Below are 15,317 nucleotides of genomic sequence, written 5' to 3' on the forward strand. Positions count from 1 at the left end.
AACACAAGTGTGACAGCACTAGGGAAGCCTGGGTGTGACTTACAGCTTTGGGGAAGCAGGGGGTGACCCTACAGCTTTGGGGAAGCAGGGGGGTGACCCTACAGCTTTGGGGATGCTGGGGTGACCCTACAGCTTTGGGGGAACAGGGGGGTGACCCTACAGTTTTGGGGATGCTGGGGTAATCCTACAGCTTTGGGGCAGCAGGGGGGTGACCCTACAGCTTTGGGGATGCTGGAGGGGGATGACCCTACAGTTTTGGGGATGCTGGGGTAATCCTACAGCTTTGGGGGAGCAGGGGGGGGTGACCCTACAGCTGTGGGGATGCTGGGGGTGATCCTACAGCTTTGGGGAGCAGGGAGTGACCCTACAGCTTTGGGGAGCAGGGGGGTGATCCTACAGCTGTGGGGATGCTGGGGGGTGACCCTACAGCTTTGGGGAAGCAAAGGGGGGTGACCCTACAGTTTATGGGGTGGCCCTACAACTTTGGGGAAGGGGAGGTGACCCTACAGCTTAGGGGAGGTGAAGGGAGGTGACCCAACAGCTTTGGGGAAGGGGGGGGTGACCCTACAGCTTTGGGGAAGGGAGGTGACCCTACAGCTTTTGGGAAGGGTGCTGAGCCGATGAGGCGAGTTGAAATACTCACCTCAGGCGGCAGTGCCATAGAAGTTCCCAGGGGCGCCAAAATGCTGCTTCTGGTAACTTTAAGAGCTTAAGTTTTTAAACTATAAATTTGGCTCTTCTAGTGCAAAACATCGCAATTGCGCTCTCTGCACTGGCAATGCGGCCCCCTCCCAGGCCCCTGCTGTGCAGGAAAGGTAAGCGCTGGGGGAGGAGGGAGGTGGCATCACAGGAGCAGCCTCAGGCAGCTTCTCATAGAGAATTGTCCCTGCCAGGGGTGATGGAACTGAATTGGAGAAAACTCCACTGGACTGGGGAAGTCAGAAGTGATTCCTAAGCACCGGGGAACCAAGAAATGATTTGATACCATTGGGAAAGGAAAGGTGTGACTAAACAGCATTGTGGAAAGCCAGGTGTGTGCATTTTTAGTCTATAATTATCCCTTTCACAACGGAGGCCTTCTTGATTTTTCTCTCACACTGGGACAAGTAGAGTGCCGTGTATAAAATTTGCCTGGATGTTGTGAGGTTAATATCAATTGCTGACTAAGGCAAAACATACACCGAGAGGTGACTACATCAAGTTAGGGCACCTACTGATGGAAATTCCCCCAGAGCCAGCCAATGTGACTGACAGTTCCCCTATTATACGGATTGTCCTATTCAAGAACTACAATATCATATTAAAAAAAAAACATTGCTCTATACTTATTGCATTTTCCTCATTTGTTTCTGCCTTCTTGACTTGAATCCTCCATGGACGTTCCCTCCTAAAGTTATCTATATACATAGGAATGTGTGACTCACTCTGACAGTGCTGTTGTTGCTCTATATTTACCAGTTATTAAACTAAAGTGAATGAGGCTTGGATATTACATACCTAATGAACACACACACATGGAATCAATTTACAAGCAAACTGGGTATAACCCTGTCAATTATATCTACTTATTTTCTGCATCTTATTGACACTAATGATTTTATTTTGCTACGACGGCAAATTATTTATAGTTCAGCAATTATACAGCAGTTGCTTAACCTTCTGACTAATTCACCAATCAGCTGAAAGCTCTGCTTTTATATATCCAGCCTGCACAGTAGCCGACAATTGGGTCTTTGCTTTCATGTTCTATTTTGCAGGAGATTGTTCTATATACTAATTGCTTGTTTTGTTGCTACTGGCAACTGCACGTCTGAAATTTGCCACCTATATTTGTTAATTAGCCCCATACCCAGTACTATCCAACTTACCTACCAGCAACTGATGCTCTGCAGGGGCAGTCACCCCACTTACCCCTTTTAACACCAACATGCCTAGTTATATAGACATTTGTAATGAAATAGGGAGGCCAGCAGATCCTATTCCCATGGCAAAGCCTAATATTACAATATTTTCCCCAATCTGCTCTAAATGACATACCTTCAAATGCCTCTTTCTCAATTTCAGCATTGGTTGGCGGCACTCTGTGTTCCCTGGTTTTCTTTCCAAAGGATTCAAAGAATTTAATGGTCTGTCTCACACTCTTGGTAGAATGGAAGAATTCAGCCTGGAATCCAATACAAGAGGCAGTTTGATACTGAATAAGCAAAAGAGCAGATTTATAGGAACACTCCCCCCCCCCCCCCAGCAAGTTTTTTAGGTTTAGCACCTGGTTTTGTCTCATATACAGAATGTTCAAGTGACACCTTCAATAATTAACATTTAGCGTTTCTCCAACGGGTGCCTGACAGACGGCTTCCATTCAAGGTCAATGACAGGAGACATGGGAAGGATAATGGGCGTTTCTGCACTGGCTTAAGTACACCGGTTGAGAAACGGACCATGACCGGAGTCTTAGACTATACTTAAAGGAATCGTTCAGTATAAAAATAAAAACTGGCTAAATATAGAGGCAGTGCAAAATAAAACTAAAAATGAAATACTAGTTCCTAAAGCTGCGGCATTTGTTCACTTTGGAGTAAGGGTGCACTGTAAAAGTGTATACACCAGAGTTTACACCAAAATGATACACTACGGTTGACTTTGGGGGGGGGGGGGGGAGTCCAATGAACTGTACGGGACTTGGAAGGAACTTGTTAACCTACATATAAACCAGAGTAATTATTACAGTTGAGAAACAATGTACATACCTAACCCAATTTTACTAGCTACATTGGTTTCTAAGCAATGATGCTAATCTTGCCCCAGTGGCTACATACATTGCCTTTTACACTGCAATAGGAAACTTAAGTGTACAGGTACAGGGATCCGTTATCCATAAAGCACTCAATTATGGGAAGGCCATCTCCCATAGACTCCATTTCAATCAAATAATTGTTACTTTTTCACTGTAACAATAAAACAGTAGCTTGTACTTGATTCCATCTAAGATATAATTATATCTTATTGCAGACAGAACAACCCTATTGTGTTACTGTTTAAATGACTTTTTAGTACAGGCATGAGACCTGTTATCCAGAATGCTCGGGACCTGGGGTTTTTCAGATAACGGATCTTTCCGTAACTTTGGTCTTCATGCCTTAAGTCTACTAGAAATTCATTTAAATGAACCCAATAGGTTGGTTTTGCTTCCAATAAGGATTAATATCTTAATTGGGATCAAGTACAAGCTACTGTTTTATTATTACAGAGAAAAATTTGGATTATTTGGATAAAATGGAGTCTATGGGAGACAGCCATTCTGTAATTCGGAGCTTTCTGGATATCCTATCCTATCCGGGGATCCTATACCTGTACACTGAAGGTAGAAGACCCAAATTACGGAAAGACCCCTTATATCGGGAAAACCCCGGGTCCAGAGAATTCTGGATAATACGTCCCATACCTGTATAATGATATATTTACATTTTATTCATGTACCAGGGGTGCCTATGACTAGGGTTGCCACCCGGCCGGTATTTTACCAGCCTAGCCGGTAAAACACCCGCCAAGGCCGGGGGCCGGTATTACAAATTTACCAGCAATGTAGTTGCCGGTAATTTTGAATACCGTTAAGAAAAAGCCCTTGGCCTGCCCCCAATTCACTCAGTACTTACCTTTCTTTTTCAGTTTTCTGTCCATCGCACGTGTTGCTCCGCCCCCTTTTCGGCACTGTGTGTGAATTTGTGATTTCCTGCCTGGCCGCCCCCCCCACCGGCCGGTAAATTTTTTTATAAAAGGTGGCAACCCTGCCTATGACCCACCCATCCACCCAAAAAACTGCCAGTAAAAGCCATCTTTTTACCAGAAACACTTGAAAGGGTTTGGAGAGGACATAAGTTATTGGGTAGGTCAGAACCAGGTCTATTATGTTGCGGAGAGATACGGGTATGTGATCCGTTATTCAGAAACTAGCTATCCAGAAAGTTATGAATTACAGAAAGGTCGCCTCCCATAAACTCTATTTTATCCAAATCATCCAAGTTTTTAAAAATGATTTCCTTTTTCTCTGTAATAATAAAACAGTAGCTTGTAATTGATCCCAACTAAGATCTAAATAATCCTTATTGGAAGCAAAAACAGCCTATTGGGTTTATTTCATGTTTATATGATTTTCTAGTAGACTTAAGGTATGAAGATCCAAATGACAGAAAAATACATAATCTGGAAAGCCCCAGGTCCCGAGCATTCTGGATAACGTTCCCATACCTGTAGTTTGTTCTTGTTCCTTGTTGTGTATATTTATATGTGTGGCTGTTAGCTGGATTGCATGCGACTCCTCTGCACTATAATGCAACTGCCTGCTCATATCTGAAACCGTTGCCCAAACAGTGACATTTCTCCGCAGTCTGACCTGCTCCCACCATTTGTTTCCAAAACAACAAAGTGAAGGCATTGTGGAGTATCGGGAAGGGTGAAAAAGTGTGGAACATAGACTCTGCTGCAAGTCTGGTAACTTTGTAACATATATACTGACCCAAATATAGTTTTACATACCTTTTTCTTTTCTTCATTGCCCGTTGACTTGGCCTGAGGAAATAGGTCATTTCTGAGAGAAACCAAAGGACAGAATTAATGGGATAATGTCATGGGAAAAAATGTTTTTTTTCAAAATGCATCAGTTCATATTAGGGCTCCAGCAGACTTCTGCACTGAAATCAGTTTCTCAAAAGAGCAAACAGATTTTTTTAATATTTAATTTTGAAATCTGACATGGGGGTAGACGTATTGTCAGTTTCCCAGCTGCCCCCAGTCATGTGACTTGTGCGCTGATAAACTTCAGTCACTCTTTACTGCTGTACTGCAAGTTGGAGTGATATCACCCCCCCCAGCAGCTTAACAACAGAACAATGGGAAGGTAACCAGATAGCAGCTCCCAAACACAAGATAACAGCTGCCTGGTAGATCTAAGAACAACACTCAATAGTAAAATCCAGGTCCCACTGCGACACATTCAGTTACAATGAGTAGGAGAAACAACAGGTTTTTATGTCCTAATACATTTTTTTCTAATTTTTTACACATTATTGTTTCTTTATTACTGGAGGTCCTCACATCCTTTTTGGATTTAGCGTTTTGAATTTGCACCTCGGGACTGGGGTGAACTGTAAGTAATTCCTCTGCAAGTACTTTCAAACAAATATTCTTGTATTTTTTTAATTGATTTATTATTTTTTGAGTGGTACTGTCTATATTTTCTTTTATGTGGCATTAGCACAAAACCCTGCTACTATTTAGGAGAAACAACAGCCTGCCAGAAAGCAGTTCCATCCTAAAGTGCTGGCTCTTTCTGAAATCACATGACCAGGCAAAATGACCTGAGATGCACCTACACACCAATATTACAACTAAATAATACGCTTGCTGGTTCAGCAATGAAAATTTTATATTGTAGAGTGAATTATTTGCAGTGTAAACAGTGTCATTTAGAAATAAAAACTACATCACAAAAATCATGACAGAATCCCTTTTAAGGTTTATTTAAAGGGGACATGTTACCACTATAGAACCAGTAAAGAACCAGTAAAGTAAAGCATTCCAGCTGCTGCAGAATTACAATTTCCCCTGCCAGATGAGTTGCTAAGATGCCAGGAGGTGAAGTTCTGCAGCAGCTGTCATGCTGACGGTTACCTATAGGCAATTTGATTAACCATTCATGTTCTATACAAACCAGCCAGACTGAATAGCTTGGTGTTATGCTATTTCCTATTGGGAAATCACAGTGGATGTGTGAGCAGACCTGTACACGTGTTCCACTGCTGTTTACTGGAAGTCATGCATTTAGGCTGGTTTTGGTAGAGCCCTTCATTTTGTGAATGCAAATAGGGACTGAAGAGAAGAACCTCAACTAAGTTGGCAAAAGGTATCAGGGCAGGTGGTCATGGATAGTGATGGGCGAATTTGCACTGTTTCGCTTGGCCGCCAAATGGAACGGCGAAAAATTAGCGAAACGGTGCCGGCGTCTCATTTTTGATGCCGGCGCCCGTCTTTTACACCGGTGGCCATTTTTTTTTCTACGCTGACGAATTTTTGCCGATTTTTTTCGGGCGAATTTTCGTGGGCGTTTCGCGAATTTATTCGCTGGCGGCGAATCGCGCAAATTCGCCGCGAATAAATTCGCCCATCACTAGTCATGGAAAATACAAAACATGGCACAACTTAGTACATGTATGGGACCTGTTATCACAGGACTGACATTAAGTACAGAAGCAGAGCAGTCTCCGAATATTCTCATTCATCCGTTTGACTATAGTGATGATCTGGCAGTCTGTGGATGTCCATGTTTACTCAAGAAAAATACTGTATTTCAGGGTTGGGTATGATTCCAGCTGTCACATGGTAAAGAAGCCAACAAGGCTTACTATTGAGAACACTATAATACATATACACAAAAGAGACCACAAACAAACAAAAGCAATGCAGCAGTTCTAAATTGTCATCATTTCATTAAAGCGGTTGTTCACTTTTGCATTAACTTTTAGTATGATGTAGAGAGTGATATTCTGAGACAATTTGCAATTGCGTTTTATTTTTTATTATTTGTGGTTTTTGAGTTATTTAGCTTTTTATTCAGCAGCTCTCCAGTTTGCAATTTCAGCAATGTGATCAAAACACATCAGTTAATAGTGCTGCTCCAGCATTCTGCAATGAAATCCATTTCTCAAAAGAGCAAACAGATTTTTTTTATAATTCAATTTTGAAATCGGACATGGGGCTAGACATATTGTCAGTTTCCCAGCTGCCCCAGTCATGTGATTTGTGCCTGCACTTTAGGATGGAACTACTTTCTGGCAGGTTGTTATTTCTCCTACTTAATGTAACTGAATCAGTCTCAGTGGGACTTGTTATAACTATCAGGGAGCTGTTATCTTGTGTTAGGGAGCTGCTATCTTGTTACCTTCCCATTTTTCTGTTGTTAGGCTGCTCGGGGGGGAATGATATCACTCCAACTTGCAGTACAGCAGTAAAGAGCGACTGAAGTTTATCAGCACACAAGTCACATGACTGGGGGCAGCTGGGAAACTGACAATATGTCTAGCCTCATGTCAGATTTCAAATTTTCATTTTGGATTTTTTTTTTCCCATGACAGTATCCCATTAATTCTGTCCTTTGGTTTCTCTCAGAAATGACCTATTTCCTCAGGCCAAGTCAACGTGCAATGAAGAAAAGAAAAATGTTTGTAAAACTATACTATTAACTGATGCATTTTGAAAAAAACATGTTTTACCATGACAGTATCCCTTTAACTAAAGTAGCTAGAAATGTTCTACATTATGTTTTGTGTTTCTGTATCAGCCCAAGGCAACCACAACCCTTTAGCAGTAAAGATCTGTGTCTCCAAAGATGCCCCAGTAGCTCCCCATCTTCTTTTCTGCTGATTCACTGCACACGCTCTGTGCTGCTGTCACTTACTGAGCTTAGGGACCCACTCACAATATACAGTACACATAGAATAGAAATGTCACAGTATAAGGCTGATTAGTAATTATTACAGATAATTACTACATGGCAGCACAGGAACCAGTGCAATTAGCATCAGAATTTAATAATCAGCCCTGTAGCATCAGCTTATATTACAGACCAACCTCATTTTCTGCTGGATAATTAGTGACGAGCCCTAAGCTTAGCTTCTCAACAGCTGCTCAGAGCCCACTGAGCATGTGAGTGTCACAGACACTTTCCAAGATGGTGACCCCCTGTGACAAGTTTGAAGTCCTGGATCATTGCTGCTATTGACAAGCTGAAACTTTAGGCTGGTGCAAGAAGTTCAGTATTAAAAATATGGCATTTTTAGCCACATTCATTTTTAGGGTTAAGTTCTCCTTTAAGCCACCTTCTACAGAAAGTAGAGGCAAATGCCAGAGGGAAAAATACAAAGTCTTCACTGTTCTTTCCCTGCCTTTAAGCACACAGGAGTCTCTTTCATCAGAGAGTAAATGTGTAAGGGAAAAGCCTCTCAGCCGTGCCAGTGATCCAGTTGAAACATGCTGCACCAGATCCCAGTCTCAGGTACATGTCCAAATAACAGAACACTTGTTTCTTGCAGATCAGAAAAAAAATCTGTTCACCGTGGGGTACTTAAAGGGGTGGTTCACCTTTGAGTTAACTTTTAGTATGTCATAGAATAATTCTTAACAACTTTTCAATTGGACTTCATTTTTTCAGTTTTATAGTTTTTGAATCATTTGCCTTCTTCTTCTGACTCTTTCCAGCTTTCAAATGGGGGTCACTGACCCCATCTAAAAAAACGAATGCCCTGTAAGACTACAAATCTTGTGTTATGGCTACTTTAAATAACCCATCTTTCTATTCAGGACCTCTCATTCATGTGCCTGTCTCTTATTCCAACCAATGCATGGTTGCTAGGATAATTTGGACCCTAGCAACCAGATTGCTGAAACTGCAAACTGGAGAGCTGCTGCATAAAAATAATAAAATATTTTATTATAATAAAAAAATGAAAACTAATCGTAAATTGCCTCTGAATATCACTCGCTGCACTACTTTATAATAAAAGTTAATTTAAAGGTGAACAATCCCTTTAAAATCCATACTGGATCAGTCCTAGCAAGAGAAAGAAGAGAAGCTCCCTGTAGCACATTGCTCCATCAATCAGCATCAGAGATTTGCTATATCTGTCATCAATAAAAGGGTATGTGTCTGCCAATAAAGACTGGCTCTGCCTCTGCTGGGTTCTATTAAGAGGGCACCCCTTTATACCCTGGCTGATCCCACATGATATCAGGCCAAGGTCCAAACAGACACATTTCCTTATGGTCACCTTTCTATTGTTCCATTCTTTCAGGCTAACAGCCCAAACAATCAGAACAGCGATAACAACAGCTTCACTTCCTCGTCTTCCTACCTAACCAACATGAGGCATTGGCAGATTGCATGATGGAATAATTAAAGGAACAGTAACACCAAAAAGTGAAAGTGTTTTAATTGAATGACAATATAATGTATGATTGCCCTGCCAAGGTAAAACTGGTGTGTTTGCTTCAGAAACTCTACAATAATTTTTATAAACAAGGTGCTGTGTAGTCATGGGAGCAGCCATTCAAGTACAGGATACACAGTAGATAACAGATAAGTACTACTATAGTTTTTATATAATCAAGCTGCTGTGTAGCCATGGGGGTAGCCATTCAAGCACAGGATACACAGCAGATAAGCTCTGTAGTATACAATGTGATTTATCAGCTGTATATTCTGTGCTTGAATGGCTGTCCCCATGGCTACACAGCAGCTTGTTTATGTAAACTATAGTAGTACTTATCTGTTATCTACTGTGTATCCTGTGCTTGAATGGCTGCCCCATGGCTACACAGCAGCTTGTTTATATAAACTATAGTAGTACTTATCTGTTATCTACTGTGTATCCTGTGCTTGAATGGCTGCCCCCATGGCTACACAGCAGCTTGTTTATATAAACTATAGTAGTACTTATCTGTTATCTACTGTGTATCCTGTGCTTGAATGGCTGCCCCAATGGCTACACAGCAGCTTGTTTATATAAACTATAGTAGTACTTATCTGTTATCTACTGTGTATCCTGTTCTTGAAGAGCCGAACTTGACGTCCCAAAGCCACAAAAAGAGCCGAAAAAAAGCCAAACTTGAAGTCCTGAAGCCACGAGTTCAGTTCTACTGAACACCAATGTGTTTTATTTTTTTTTTTTTTAAAGCCCTAGCCACCAATGTATTATTTTAATACTTTACAGACCCCTGCCACCAATTTTTTTTTAAAATATTCTCTGGGGCCCCAATGTTTTTTTTAACTCGTAAAGGAGGCCCTGGCGCAAACATTTTTTTTTTTAACTTATAGGACCCTGACCATCAATGGCCTTTCATATCGTTTTTAGCGCTAATGTCTGTGCTGACTTTTAACTGTGGTGTGGCTTGGGCTGGATCAGGGATGGGGTCTGGGGGTTGGAGTGAGCGGGGGCCCAGGGAGTCCTGAATATGTTGTTGTACGGGGCCCTGTGATTTCTAATAGCAGCCCTGCCGCCATGACATCCCATGAATATAGATTTAAGCATCAGATATTTATCAGGAGTCAGCTAACCTGTCTGTATGTCATTAGAAGTTGGGAGGAAACCTGTGCTTCTTATACACTTAGAGGCACATTTATCAAAGGTCAAATTTCGAATTCATGCGAGTTTTTAAAAACTCCCATAAACTCGAAATTCGACCAATCAAAATTTATTTAAAAAATCGAATTTGTTAAACTCGGGTGAATGGGATCGACCTGAAAACTCGAATGTCAGGAAGGCTGCGAACAACTCAAATCAAATTTGAATAGTTCCCTAGTCGAATTTGACTCGAAAATTCGAATTCTCAATTCGACCCTTGATAAATCTGCCCCTTAGAATATTTCCAGACAGAACTATATATGACTAGTGGTCCCATACTGAGCAATTCACTGTGAAGACTATGCTGAGAGCAATAAAGAGAAAACTAATCAAAGCACATGATGTGTGTATACAGTCACCCACTGAGCCAGAACTGCATGGGATTGTCGTTCAATAACAACTGGTAAATGACACTTCACCTAAGGGCCTTAGGGCCAATAAGGACAGCCATTCTGATGTGTGTAATAAAACTATTTCAAGATTTTGTTAATGACAGAGGACACACCTGTTGCGTGAGCTGAACAACAGGGTTTGGAACTATAATTGAATAAAATGCTGCAGGTCAATAAACGTGTGCTGGATAAAGGCCCTTACTGTAGAGCTGCCCAGTGAGTGAGAGGTGCCTGGCATCACAGATGTTCTGGGGTTGATTGCAGGGCCCACAATGCAACTAGCAGTGCAGTTCTATGTGACTAGCAGGAGTACGGGATGTTCCATGGAAGTGCAAGCCTCAGCAGGCTCGGTGGCACTCAGCGCTGTGCAGCCGCAGTTGAATTTGCAGCTCTAAATGTGTCACTTTTTTATAGAAATGCTTCCTGGTGTGAATGGAACTGGCAATTAAAGGATGACCATCCTCAGTATTATTATTAACTCTACCTATAGAGTTAATAAAGGAGAAGGAAAGACTAAAACTAAGTAAGCTTTATCAGAAAAGTCTACATAAATACACCAGTAAATCCTAGTAATGCCGCTCTGAGTCTTCTGTCAAAAGAAACATCACATTTCTTTCCTTCTATTGTGTACACATGGGCTTCTGTATCAGACTTCCTGTTTTCAGCTTAAACCTCCAGGACTAGGGCTTGAGCATGCTCAGTTTGCTCCCCCTCCCTTTCACCCCCCCCCCCGCTGTAATATGAGCTCAGGGCTATGAGCAAAAAGGAGAGATTCAGGCAGGAAGTGATGTCACAACAAGCTAATATGGCAGCTGCTATCCTAAACAAACAGGGAGAGCTTCTAGAGCTGTTTACTTAGGTATGGTAAAGCATTCTGCAGAATAAATATAATCTTGCACTGTTTTGGCTAATCTATTGGCAATCAACTGCTTTGTTAGCTTTCCTTCTCCTTTAAAGAGTATTTATTATAACTCAGTAGCAATCCAATGGCTAAAGTACAAATCTTTGTTCCCTTCCTGACCAAGTCAGTGAGTTGACCAGCGATTGTGGTACTGGATGCATTCTCTGGCCATGTTCCATGTGCCTGATTAAAGGAACAATAACATCAAAAAATGAAAGCGTCTTAAAAAGTAATGAAAATATAATGTTCTGTTGCTCTGTACTGGTAAAACTGGTATGTTTGCTTCAGAAACACAACAATTTGTATTATATAAACATGCTGCTGTCTAGCCATGGGAGCACCAATTTAAAGCTGAAAAAGGAGAAAAGGCACAGGATACAAAGCAGATAACAGATAAGTCCTGTAGTATACAATAGGATTCTTCAGAATGTATCTGTTATCTACTGTGTATCCTGTGCTTGAATGGCTGCCCCCATGGCTACACAGCAGATTATTTCAATAAACTATAGTAGTCTTTCTGAAGCAAATACACCAGTTTTACCAGTGCAGGGCAACACTACATTATATTTTCATTACTTTAAAACACTTTAATATTTGGTGTTACTGTTCTTTTAAGCAATTCTGAGTGGCACTGCAAACGGGCCCTAGATTAAGTATGTGGCCAGAAGGTAGAAGATTGCAAACGCACCAAAAATTATGGTGTTGGCATGACAGATATTACCTCTCCTGAAGCTTTGTATTTTGCTTTGCAAATTTCCCAAAGAAGGAGAATGGAGATCGGATGCCAAGAAATGAAGGCCCAGAGTTAACATTTTTGGAGGACGGCAGGTTTTCCAGTCTTGACATTTTTGAATCGTCCAAGTCTAGAAAAACAATCACAATAAGCCATTATGAACAGAATATGTATATACAAGAGCCATGATCGGGAGAGGGGGTCTGGGCCGGCGGGAGCCCACGAGGGCTGGGGCCCAGTCCGACCCTGGGAATATTTATCAAAGAGTGAAGTTAGAGATCACCAGAGTCCACTAGAGTAACATTCTGCCACCGTCCATTCATTTCTATGGGATTTTTACAGGCATATTTATCACAGGATGAACTTTCACTTTCACCTATTGATAAATACTCTTAAAAATCCCAAAGAAATGAATAGGAAGTGGCAGAAGTTAGAGATCACTAATGGACTCTGGTGATCTCTAACTTCACTCTTTAATAAATATACCCCATGGAATTTAGTTGGCCCATTCTAGTTACTTGGCAGGGCATACCACCCAGAGCCACAGTCAGTCAATGGACTAATAACTGGGGCTCCTTAGGGGGAAGGGCTCTGCTAATTAAGCAGTATGAAAACCCATAAATGAATGGGTAATTAATTTATAAATGATAACATACCTATAATGATAGGTTCACCCTAAATATATTGGGAAGGGATCCCAAAATTAACGAGAGGTGAAGTTATGCTATTTCTACTTCTACACTGTCAGCACTATGTAGTACAAACAAACACGTATGTGATAATTAGGCGCTACATGTAGAACATGTATAAGTGCATATATATACACAGATAAACACTTGCACAGTCTTGGTATTCATTCGGGTGCTGGGTCAAATATCACATACAAAAACTTCCAGAGGAACCACACTCCAATATCAGTGAAATATTAGCTTTTATTCATTCTAGTGCATCCAACGTTTCGGCCCTTATATACTTGTCTTCTAATTTTCTGTTTAAATGTGAATATATGATTGGTTGCCTACCTATCCAACGTTTCGGCCCTTAGTCGGCCCTTTATGAAGGACAAAGCCCCTGAATAAGGGCCGAAAGTTGGATGCATAAGAATGAATAAAAGCTAATATTTCACTGATATTGGAGTGCAGGTCCTTTAGAAGTTTATATATAATACACAAAAGCTATGAATAGCTTGTAAAATTATATCCTTAGAAATGGTGAGTTCTGATGTCATCAGTTATAAACGTTGAGTTCTGATGTCATTTCTGTCACGCTATTATTATTATGTGTATTATATAAAGAGAGAGAGAGAGAGAGAGAGAGAGAGAGAGAGAGAGAGAGAGAGAGAGAGAGAGAGAGATTATTTTAAATAAGGAGTTAAAAAAAATGCACAAGGTACTCCAGTTATAATGCCCAGAGCACCAATCAGCAGGGATTATTTACCTGTCTTCTAATTTTCTGTTTTAATGTGAATATCTGATTGGTTGCTATGGGTTACTAGACCCAGAGCCTATGTAAATATTCCATAGAGTCGGTATGTATCAGATTCCAAACTAAACTAAACTCTTGGTCACTTGCATTTACGCAGTTTTGAGTTTGTACAGTAGTTAGATACAGTGGATAAGGTTTCTGTTTCAGTAATCTGCTTGCACAAGTGAGTCACTAGTAAAGGGCTGTTGCAGCTTGTCATTACAATTGGCCAGGAAATCTGAGGGCTTTGTACAGTTGAAAGTCTGTAACTCTGCATTCAACTAATGAGCTGAAATCTGCACTGACAAAGCAGCCCTGTATAGACAGCAATATCCTGCAAACTAGCAAGTGCAAAGTGCTGCAGATTTGCATTCACAACAAGGCAACCGAGTGTTATCACCAAAATACTGAAAGTTGCACTCACAAGGCACCCCAAGATTAAAGGGGTGGATCACCTTTAAGTTAACTTTTAGTACAGGTATAGGATCAGTTATCTGGAAACCCATTATTCAGAAAGCTCCGAATTACGAAAAGGCCGTCTCCCATAGACCCATAGACATTGCAGTGTATTTGCATTGTACTTGATCCCAACTAAGATATAATTAATCCTTATTGGAAGCAAAACCAGCCTATTGGGTTTATTTAATGTTTATAAAATACAGAAACATAAGTTATCCAAAAAAACCCAGGTCCCGAGCATTCTGGATAACAGATCCCATACATGTATGAGATTGAATGGCTTTCAATTTAATTGGTCTTCATTTTTTCTGTTTTATAGTTTTTAAATTATTTGCCTTGTTGTTCTGACTCTTTCCAGTTTTCAAACAGGGGTCACTGACCCCAGCTAAGAAAAGGCTACAAATGTATTGTTACTTTTAATTACTCATCTTTCTATTCATAATCCAGTCTCCTTTGCATGGTTGCTAGGGTCTTTTGGAGCCTAGCAACCAAATTGCTGAAATTGCATGCCGGAGAGCAGCCAAATAAAAAGCTAAATAGCTCAAATAAAGCCACAAATAATAAAAAATTAAAACCTATTGCAAATTGTCTCAGAATACCATTCTCTACATCATACGAAAAGTTAATTTAAAGATATATAACCTTTTTAACAGCAATGTGCTGAATATCTAAATTTACAGGGCAGCCCTACATGAATACTACGTTGCAATTCTGTATTCAGCAGGTAGCTCTACATAAACAGCAATGTACCTCTCTGCACTTACAAGACACAGAGGAACAGTGTATATAAATAAGCAGTAGCCTTTCATGGCAACGTTTATTAGGCAGGAGCCAGTTCATGGCACAGTTTAAACTTATTATGTACTTTCCTCTGCAGATCTAGGTTTATCCTCAACAGACTCTGCTGTGAAATCTCAAACGTACTGCAAGCCCCCTTTTACTCATCTTTATTGTAAAAACAAACACACAATAAGAGTTTTCGATGAACTATAGCTAGCAAGGGCAATTATTTATAATAATATCACTGCAGGTACAAATATTAACAAGGCAAAGAAAAACATCCAGTAGGTCATTCTGTTGTTAGCACCTATTTTAACTTTTAAAGGTGGTGGCAGACAGAGAGATTAGTCGCCCAACTACAAATCTTCTCTACTGTGACTAATCTCCCCAAATGCCTTCCTGCCGGCAAGAATGTG

General features: G+C 40.7%; 1 protein-coding gene across 2 annotated transcripts in view; it reads right to left on the reverse strand.

Annotated features, from left to right (window-relative positions):
* The window catches only part of LOC121400059, a 75,936-nt gene that overhangs the window by 6,922 nt on the left and 53,697 nt on the right, over window positions 1–15,317 (reverse strand). For both annotated transcript variants that reach the window (XM_041582687.1, XM_041582688.1), the window contains exons 3-5: window positions 12,187–12,328; window positions 4,534–4,585; window positions 2,038–2,164 (exon numbers count right to left, since the gene is read on the reverse strand). In XM_041582687.1, the coding sequence (XP_041438621.1) occupies window positions 2,038–2,164; window positions 4,534–4,585; window positions 12,187–12,328 (321 nt within the window). The remainder of the gene's footprint in view (window positions 1–2,037; window positions 2,165–4,533; window positions 4,586–12,186; window positions 12,329–15,317) is intronic.

Source organism: Xenopus laevis, chromosome 2L (assembly GCF_017654675.1).
Source record: "Xenopus laevis strain J_2021 chromosome 2L, Xenopus_laevis_v10.1, whole genome shotgun sequence".
NCBI lineage: Eukaryota > Metazoa > Chordata > Amphibia > Anura > Pipidae > Xenopus > Xenopus laevis.